Source organism: Rhipicephalus microplus, chromosome X, assembly GCF_043290135.1.
Source record: "Rhipicephalus microplus isolate Deutch F79 chromosome X, USDA_Rmic, whole genome shotgun sequence".
Lineage (NCBI taxonomy): Eukaryota > Metazoa > Arthropoda > Arachnida > Ixodida > Ixodidae > Rhipicephalus > Rhipicephalus microplus.
In genome coordinates this window covers 400,440,532-400,451,181 of record NC_134710.1, presented here as the reverse complement: position 1 = coordinate 400,451,181, position 10,650 = coordinate 400,440,532, and the positions used below count along the sequence as shown (strand labels likewise).

General features: G+C 46.6%; 1 protein-coding gene across 1 annotated transcript; it reads left to right on the top strand.

The window, feature by feature from the left end:
• Positions 1-211: 211 nt before the first annotated feature.
• On the top strand, positions 212-1,284 carry LOC142776464 (uncharacterized). Its single transcript, XM_075880187.1, has 3 exons — positions 212-462; positions 522-621; positions 986-1,284. The coding sequence occupies exons 1-3, from the start codon at positions 275-277 to the stop codon at positions 1,085-1,087; spliced, it is 390 nt and encodes a 129-aa protein (XP_075736302.1). The 5' UTR covers positions 212-274; the 3' UTR covers positions 1,088-1,284.
• The last annotated feature ends 9,366 nt before the right edge of the window (positions 1,285-10,650 follow it).

The window sequence follows — 10,650 nt, the reverse complement described above, 5'->3', positions numbered from 1 at the left end:
GGAATACGGCACAATATAAACGTATTTTTCTTGTTATTGTTATGAAATAACGCTAAATTTAGCGGGACGGTACGTGGTGGCGCTAAGTACAACCTCGTTTCAAGCAGTTACTGTTTTCATATCTCCTCCACTATACAAACCTAAACGGCGCAACTTTCGAAGTTGTTGGCTCAGTCGAGCGCAATCGTGGCGGAGGTCAATCGTACCAGTAGTCAACAGCAGCAGCGGCTCATCGGCGTTATCCGAGGCTCAGCGCGCGCTGGTGCTCGCCTTTATGGACGAACATCCCCAGCTCGTGGCGAATGCCATCGAGCTGCGGCACGGCGTCACTATCACCGACCGGTGGCAAGAGCTCAGCGACGCGCTGAACCATGAAGTGCCTGCGCAGGAATGGCAGGCTTGGTGGCGCAGGCCGGTGCACGAGGCCCGTCGTGACACCGCCGCCATCAGAGACGCACAAACGTGAGTGACCGTCGAATGGCACGGGCAATTTGTTCTGTGACATTTGTGAATATTTCCAGGGGCACTGTAGGGGGTTGGCTGCCTGGCTTCCGCGGCCGAGTTCTACAGTTGACTGGAATGACACGCTTCAGTGGCGTTTTTGGTCTCACCTATCAACAGGTAAGCACTCTGCCGCCGCAGTATCACGGGTTCCTGAGCGGTACCATGGCAGAGTTTGATATCTGAAGGGGTGCCTTTAGCAGAACTTTGTTAAACGGGAATAAAGCACACAAGAAAGTAATCAAAAGTGGGTAGGTTTAACTAAAATATCAGTTTGCAGCCCTTGCAGTACAAGGGGTATTAATTTATCATAAAACACGCAATGACTGCGGGCAAGTGCATGCACTAAAATGGTAATACATGACATCAATGACCACTGAATAACTGCAGAACATTTTCGCAGATGTTTAGTACTTGAGGTTGCAAAATAGCCAGAGTAACGAATACCCACTTTCTGAAAGATCATGCTTACTACACTTTCCAGCAGGCGAATCTTCCCACTGCTGCAGTGGAAATGGATGTGGAGGCCACTGAAGCGGCTGTAGATGGCAGTGACACAGTAACACGCAAGCATCTGAGAACTTAGTGCTTTATTGAGTGCAGGACTGGAACCTTGAGCAGGGCGACAAGGTGCTCAAGGTGAGTAGACCCTTTGTTTACATTTTACATAAGGGGCATAAGCATTCTCCATGTTCTATTATGATGACTGAAACCAACTTGGGTTGTAAACAAGAACCATGCATTGTATTGAGGGCATGGTATCGGGTATCTGCAATGATAAACTGCCGGGCAAAAGATTGGTTAGCCCTGGGGCTCTTTCATGGTGAGAGATGCATTTGAGGACATTAATAAAGAGCAGTTTCAACAAATGTTTGTAGGTCCGCACGAGGAGGGCATAGCTTGTACACAAAGCTTCCCACTTTCAAAGGATGCCATCAGGCCAGTTGATCTTCAACTGAGGGGAAGTTGTTGTGTCCGTTGCAATTCTTGGCAGCAGGAGCAGCTTCCAGCCACGAGATGGTTAAGGGTTTACCAGCAGCTCACTTAAACATTTACACCATGACGATTCATCGCAGGTGCTGTGGGAGATGAAAATTCAACCACCCGCATCGCTTCTGCAGCACGGCGTGTGGCAGCGGCACAGGAGAAGGCGGCAGCGGTGCAGGAGGGCACTGGCCATGGCTGAGGGCTTTCTGCGAGAAAGGGATACGTAGTTTAGTTTAATTTTTCGTCATGTGTTCAATGGTTTTTCTTGTCATCATTCATTATAGATTTGTCGGTTTCAATGTGTTTAGGTGCTGCTGTTCATGTTCAATTTTATACGCTTCGGGCGACATACACATAGTTTAGTTTGTTTTTCGCCATGTTTTCAACTTTTTATCATTCATAATTGGTTCAGTGTTTTTTATATGTTTACGTGTTGCTGTTCATGTTCTACTTTATTCGTTTTTTGTTTGCATTTAGTACATATTACTAGATTTAGGTTAGCATTTACTTTGTATAAGGAGTGCAGCATTTTTTATGTTCGATATATGCATTTCTTAATGTATGTTCGAGCTGTTCTAGGGGCAGTGTTTTTTACCCACATTTCAAAGGTGTCTAGTCATTCACACGGAGACCACGAGTGTATAGTTGACATTTTCTGTTAATGTTTCTTTGATATTTGTATTGTCCCACTTTGTTTTCTAGCTCACTGTGATTTTTATTCAGCATTACCACATAGTGTAGTAATGTGATATCTTTTTGCATTTTTTTTTCACTGTGATATTTTCATTTCAGCACAATGAGGCTAAGATGCAACAACTACATTCCGAATCTTGTTTGGGAGCGCTAAGCTAGTAAGTGGTCATCTCGCACAGTTTCACAAAGGAAAATGGTCATCGCAGCAACATGCCAGCGATTGATTTCATCTAGTTTTCATTGTAAACGACTCTTTGTGGGAATAAATTTCGAACGTGGTATGGTTTGGGAGCCGCGAGATAACTGAGCGAATTATTCATGCTGTATGTTATCAAAACAACTCGCCTGTTGTTTGCCATCTTGATGTGCATGTTTTTTAGCATTGCAGCATGACTGAAGTCGTGATTTCAAATTAAATGTTATTTTAACATTCACACAATGTTTAGGACAATGAGCAAAAAAACAGCACAACTTGACAAGCACAATTGCTCGTCAAGCCTGGCGTGCACAATTGAATGCTTGTAGTCAGTCACTATGACAAGATATGGACTTATGTATCATGAGTTCATACAACATGTTACTAATAGAATCTCGATTTTTATGCGTTCTGGTGAAAAGAATTTTGAGATGTTGCTGCATTGTTCGCACAATTTTGTGACAGCAACATTCAGCACAGAGTGCCGCTCATATATGCTTGCTCCAATCTAGTCTGTTGTGACTGTGATCGCTAATATGGAAAAGGGTGTTTCTGTTGCATATTTCATGTGCCATTTAAAGAAAATGCAGCATTTTGACATTGCCACCTTGCTTCATATTGAAGCACAAGTAAGTACTTTGTGTATTCAAATGTGGCAAACACAGCCCTTTCATGTCTAGATGCACTAGAATCAGTGTAAATAAATTATGTGTGGGATATGAAAACATGAAAACTCACCGTTCCTGTGTACTTCAAAAAAGGTCCAAGACAGCGCTGCTGCCGTCTCTGAGCAGCACGTTGCGTGGTGTGAGCATATGGCTCCCCCTTGGCTCTCTATCGTCATCCTCAGCTGGTGGCATGTCCACGACATACTCGTCCAAGGTCCAGTCGCCTGCATGCAACGCAATGTTGTGGAGAGCAAAGCAAGCATAGATGATTTGCGCTGCCCGATCGGGGTTGTAGAGCATCGTTCGAAAGTGCTACAAGCAGCGGAACTTGCTTTTCAACACGGCGATACACCTTTACACAACATTGTGCATGGATGCGTGCTCCTTGTTGTATCGGCCTTCGGAAGTGTTGCACGGTTGACTGCCAAGGACTGGAATTAGGAGCCATGGCTTGAGGGGATAGCCTGCGTCTCCTGCAATGTAAGCATAAAAGCTGAGTGCTCTGCCCAGATAGTACACATTAATACTTACCAAGCAGATATTCGCAAGGCTGTAGATGTGCAGCTAGGCGTGCACGCAGTGGGTTGTGTTCCCACACCCAGGAGTCGTGGCACGAATCTGGGAATCATGGGTCTATGACAATTATGCGCAGCCACGCTTTGCACATCTGCGATGAGGAGCGATATAAAATAGTACTGCATTTATACTCAGAATAAATCCCTTTTTTCTACGCATATGCAGGAAACAATGCGTACTAGTACAGTCATTGGTACAAAGAGCTTCACTTAGAAGGAAACACAGGGTGTAGCACACTGAGGAGGGGGGAGTGTGGGGGCAACGACCCCACCTCTGCTGTACACATGGCTACTTCCACTGAATGATCGATAAGTGAAAAGCTACGCGTTGCTCTTGGGAAAGAACACTCGTAAATACCAAAGTCAGCTCGTGCAATTGCGATTGTAAGCACTTTCGTGTTGGAAATACTTCCCTGTCGTGTATATACTTCTGCTACGTCTGCTGCCCATATTACCGATTACCTCTAAAATGCACAATTCAATTGCGTATGCATGCCAGTGCAAAAACGGCAACTGGCTCACGCACAAAACACTTGCCACTTATTATTACCGAGGCCTTGCGAGCCACCATCTAGCTCGCACCCAATTCCCTGCAGGTTCTTTTTCATTCGTTGCATTATTACTTTTTCCAGCTTTGGCGTCACAACTGAACAATTGCTCCGAAGGGCGAGTAATAAACGATCCTAACAGTACTTACGATCATGATGTTCAGGACATAATAGCCCCTTCTGGACATGAAGCTCGCCGTGTCGGCCAGTCTGAATCCCTCTGGCTTGCGAATGGTGACCAACGTGCCATCGGCACACGCCAGCACCCCTGGGATGCAACCGCGTAGCACAAACTCCACCTTTGCCTCATCCTTAGCAGCTGTTGTCAGTAGGAAGTCCGCCACCCTTTTTCTAGCAGCCACGGTAATGATCGCCTCCGTCACCTTGTGGATGGTGTTGCTCACCGCCGGCTGAGACATGCCGATGTGTTCCTCGCGACCAATGCTCTTCTGGAAGCTACCGGTGGCGAAAAATCGCAGCGCGCACAACACCTTTCTCTCTGTGGAAAGGCCACTGGCTCGCTGGCATCCGATGATAGGGTCAAGTTCGTCGCACAAGCTACGCACTGTTCGTTTGGACAGACGAAAACATTGCCGGAACTCTTCTTCGCTGAACTCTTCAAATGCATCTTTTACCTCGCGTCGTCGCCTCTGCTCGGTTAAAGCTACCGCACAGGCAAGGCGAAGTACCGTGTCAGTGGGAAACGCCATGTTGTCTAAGTGCCCCGGTGCCGAAAAGTCGCGCATTTTTTCCATTTCAATCCAATCCAGGCCACCTTGCAGCCATTTCAATCCATCCGGTTGCTTTCGGACAGTCTCTCCGACCGTTCCATCGCCTTTCTCCGAAAAACGAAAAAAAAGAGTCACGTGACACCCCAGTCCACGTCACTCATAACGTCACAGCATTCGTCACAGCTTGTATGGGCCAATCGCGTACGACTCAATGGAAGAGACCGCCTTTGTCCGGATTTGGAACTTTTACATAATTGCGCCACAGCTGTTTGCGATAAATGCTGAACCCTGCATTTACTCCTACCCTGTAAACCAGCGTACAGTATATATATATATATATATATATATATATATATATATATATATATATATATATATATATATATATATATATATATATATATATATATATATATACAGGGGGCAAATGATTGCTGCATTTCGGGAGATTTGTTATGGTGAGTCAACGCACTTGCTCAATCTCTCCAAGCCTGGCTCACTTAGGTCTTCTGTCAAACATACATTAAACAGCATGTGTATACTTACGCCCATCCACTCCGAAGGATACCGACTTTCTCTCTGAATCACTAATGACTAGATAGCAGCCCACGCAGCGCTCCTCCTACATTTTATTTTTTTGATGAAGTTCGAACAACACCGGAGTGGAGCTCCGACGGAGAGAATGGTCCTGTAACGAAAAAGAACGCAAGTACTGCCTAAGGCGCGCGCCACCCCGTTGGCCTAGATATTCCTTCTTCACCTTTTTGGGCACGCCTCTCCAGAGTGCGTCAATCTTGTCTTTTCGCTTCATTCGTATACACTGCTAGGAACGAACAGAACAATCGGGAATGTCTCCAGTTGAGACTTGCGCCATTTAACTATAGGCACATGGATTGATAGGACAACTCCGTGGTGGATATGCACTATCGCCACTTCCAAAACACAGTTGTCAGAATGCGCTCTGTCCAGCTGTCCTCCTTTTGTACTTCGGTTGGTCGCGCAACTCAGTAAGATGAATTACCAACTCTCCAAGCAGTCCGTGCTTTCTCAACACAGTATTTGTTGGCAGGGTTTCCAGTTATAGCGGTCAGTGAGATGCCACTCGAGACTCTGCCTTTCATGTTCGTAAATTTCTCAGATATATTGAAACCATCGCTTTGGAACGGCCAGAAATGTGTGAAAAGGGAGCTGACCTTGTTATCCTAAAACGTCAGTAAGATGAATAGATTGTTTTTTTTTTGGCCAGAAAAAATAGTGTTTATGAGTATACCATGCATAGACGGCTCATATCTGAACGCTCTTCAGCATTACACCTTTAACAAATGGCGACAAGTGAACTGCCTCACAACACGTATGATGTAAAAGGGGAACGAGCTATTGAATTAAGCTATACGTATCTATGTCAATAAAAAGCCGCCAAAATGTCGACAGGATTATAGATGTCTAGGAGTGATGTCTTTTCAACGTGAACGTGTACAGCCGCTAAAGTTAGCGACATAGTTGTGAGAAACGAAGGGGACCCTGACCCGATCATCTGGCTACATCGTAGGTGAACGGAACTGAGCGAGCCAGCACCCCTGGCTCGTGCTCGTGCCCGCCGCCCCTCCTTCCTCCTTTGTTTGTAACACACTCCCGCAGCAGGCAAATTGCAGTAAACTTCGGGTGCAAAGCGGCGGAAGTTGAGGCGGACATTGGTGATCTAGATGCAGTAAAAGGGGAGTGAAGCCCCGTGTGGTCAATCGTGAAGTATGAATGCGCAGGTAGGCTTGGGCCCTATAGTAGCCGGCATATAAATGATTTATAGAGTGACTATTGGAGCAGCTGATTACAATAGTGCTGGCTTGAGACATCTAGTGCATGATAATCCAGGATTCGATCCAAAATAACGGTCTTGTGGTTGAAAACTTGGAAGGCTCTTGACGTGGTCGTAGATTCGATGAAGCCAATGACGATAAAGGTAAAAAAAAAAGGTGGTGGCTTGTTTTGTGGGAGAAGCCGTCCAGCCTCGCTATGATGTCCAGAATACATTGTGGTCACGTTGTTTGCTATCTTGAGCTGTTCGTTCTGTGACACGATGAATTCGCATCCCTGCTAGGCGTCACTGGTTGCCCTGCCACAAAGTAAAAAGTTCTGCTGACGACTTTTGTGCTTCTTGCGTCGCTTTTCGTAGTATGCTGAGTCTGACTTTAGTCTGCTCTTGTACATTCGGAAAGCTTCCTGATAATCATAGTTATCTTTAGGCTGTTGGCATTTCATGTCAAACCTCTGCAGGTGCAGCATGAACATGCTCCACTTGATCACTTCGGATGTCAGCTGGTCCTGATCGTGTGCCTGGCTCGCAGATGCTTCCGAGCTGAATGAAGATTCCGGAAACTGCGACGATTCTTCTTCCTCGCTCGAAGAGGACAACAATGACGCTGATGGATCCTGGGTCTTTTGTGCAGCGACCGCATCGTTCACGTGCATTGTTGTCAGCAGTGCAGTGTTGCAGCATGTCTGGGCATCACGAACGATTACGTCCGCCGAGCTGATGTCTCTGTTCGCAAAATTCTGAGCAATGGTAGTTTACTTGGAGCTATCGCTGCTCAGGTGCATCTGATCGGAGCTCGCAGGAGCCTCAGATCTGCACGAAGACTCCGAAGCCGGTGACAATTCTTCTTCTTCCTCGCTCGACATGGATGACGATGATGCCGAAGCATCCTGGTTCTGTTGAGCAGTGACCTCGGTAAGGACGGGAATCTCGGCCGTGTTCTAAGGCAGTGGAGGTTCGTTCATGGGCTCTGTGGCTGGTAGCAGATTGTCGGTGTCCGTCCTGGCGTCAAGAACGATGACGTGCGTCGAGCTGAGGTTTTCGGATGCATGATTCTGAGTTATGTGGAAGTTTGTGGAGACATCACTGCAGGGGCCTCCCAACGACTTGTCTATTACAGTGTCTCCCGCTTCGCGAGACTCTTCGTTTGCTTTGGATCCCTGCATGATGCGCAAGGCGTATTGCTGGAGCTATGTTATTTGGCACTTGTACATCCAGGGCAATTCTCTGGCGTCAGGCGCCATCTTCTTGTGATGTTCAGTGGCGTCGTAGATGGTCCTGGGGTTCATATGTGGCATGTATCAGCGCTTCTGTTCGCACTCCCAATCGCCGACTTCCTTGGCTTTTAGGGAAGACGAACTGGCGACCCTACTACCACGATGAGGTCTCAGGCACGTGTAGGACAAGAATTAGGGCTCCGCGTGTTGTTCCCTACAAGGCAAGTGATGTAATACGTGCAGTAGCGACAAATTAGGCAAGACTTAATTTTTACATTCAGTGTTGCATAACTCAACAAAACATTGCTGCAACAGAACACGGCCGCTCGCGGTATAGGAAAGGAGAATCCACACAGTCGCTTCTCGTTGAAGCTAAGAACGTAGAAGGGTATACAAGCCGTCCACTGATGTAAATTCACATAGTATTCGCCACCACGTCCTTATAGTAAACGTTCACAGTCGCTGCTCAAACGCTCCTCCCCCACCCCCTACGTCACCTTTGCGTCCTTTCCTGCGCCTTCAGAGCAATCAGGACGTTTACGCTCTGCTTCAGCAGCATTTGATGGTATGCTTCACTCGTGCGTTAATCTTAACGCAACCGCCCTCTGATCCACGGAGATGCGCCGATACGTTTGATCAGCTGTGTTTGTCCCCATCATTCACGCGCTTTTACTCGCTCGTAGATCAAACGGTACACAGGGGAACGATGTCAATAGGGACTTTTTAAGGAACATGACGGTGATGGTGACGTCGACAGCGAGAACCTATTGATAGTGTCCATTTAGTTGATATCGCAATAACACACGTTGAGATAAAGCAAGAAATTATAGGTTCATGGGAATGCTATTTTTAGCCTCTCCGAAGAAGCCCTACAGACTGACATACGTTCCAATCCCATAGACTGGAGAGACTTTTCGTCATTTTAATTGGCAGATCCCTCGTAACAAGGGATCAATGTAAATCGAAGAATTTGCAAGGAGTGTGACCTTCTTGTATTTATAATTAAGCCAGACATTGGGAAATAATGCTAAATACATGTACTAATCTTGTCGCTCAGACAAATGTTGAACAGTCTTGTATGCTTTAGATAATCAGATTTTTACAGTTGTACATCAATGCCAACAACAACATGGTTATTATCCACACAGAAGAGAAAAGCGGATATGTAGGGCTTGTGCTTGGGAGGACGGTGACTCTGGTTAGTGGTGCGTAAAACAACTTCAGCAGATGTGCATGAAGTGTGTAACTGACACTAACTCAACGTAAATCATGCGTCATATGAGTACATATGTGATGCTTTTAAACTTAAATGGCCTGCAACGCACCCACAATTGCCGTTTCGCATGCAATAGGTTGTTTTTCATAGAAGTTTGTAGACCTAACGCGGCGCTGTGATACTGTACTTGATCACCAAGCAGAATGCTTGGTTTATATTCCTGCTGGGACCGTAATATTTAATTTTTGCATTGATCGGGTGAACGCTGCTAGTTTTAGTTTTTTCTTGGCGCTTTTGCGCTAAAATTACAGATGCTTGTTCCCGCCGCTATAGGGTCAACAAACTGCCAAACACCTCTGTCGTATACCCGCATACCGCCAAATGGGGTATGCAGGTATGTGCCACATATGTGAGAAGAAAAAGGTTTGAAGACGTACGAACGCAACGGTATTTGCAACTTAATCAATTCATCACCCGTCAAACATATTCGGCAATCATTCTTGTCCCTAAATACTAATTCTGGTTTACCCCAAAATAAGTAGGCGATGTACGTAGTATATATTGCGGTATAAGATATACGGCGATATATACTTCGTATATCATCTCCTTACCTAGTGGACAAGAATTAGTATGGCATGTACGGCGATATATACGCATGTGGGTGGCTAGATAGATAGATAGATAGATAGATAGATAGATAGATAGATAGATAGATAGATAGATAGATAGATAGATAGATAGATAGATAGATAGATAGATAGATAGATAGATAGATAGATAGATAGATAGATAGATAGATAGATAGATAGATAGATAGATAGATAGATAGATAGATAGATAGATAGATAGATAGATAGATAGATAGATAGATAGATAGATAGATAGATAGATAGATAGAGTGATGATGTGGATTGTGTGGCCCGCGACGGGGCGAAGAGGGAACGGCAGTTGTGCTTTGCGGTACGCCTTGGAGGCGAAGACGAGGAAAAGGAAGCGCGAGTAGGGCGTGCGGCTCGGGCAGTTGGAGCGTGACACAGTTCGAACGGCAGCTGCTGGTCGGCGGTTCGGGTCGCGACATCGCTTAACCAGGCGTCCGGCAGCCTTGCGGACCTGGTGAGCTGGCTTCCTGCTTCGGGCTGCGTCACTCAACCAGGTGTCCGGCAGCCTTGCGGACCTGGTGAGCTGGCTTCCCGCTCTGTGGCCGGCGCTGACACGGGGACCAGCAGCATAGTCTGTTCGTGGCCTGAGGTCCTCGGGCCCGAGTGGTGGCACGAGGTGGCCGCGGCTCATGTTGGCGACGGGCCATTAACCTGCACTGCAGTGGCCTGGTGATCTACCGGCCTGCAGCACCACCATCACCACCACCACCACCTCACCACGGTCAAGGCGGCGTGACTGCACAAGGAACACCGGTGACGACCGACCTCGCCGCAGCGGCAACAGTCATAATGGCGAGTGGGACAGTTCGTGTGCCGAGGCGCGTAGGACGTTTGGCATGTAAATAAGGA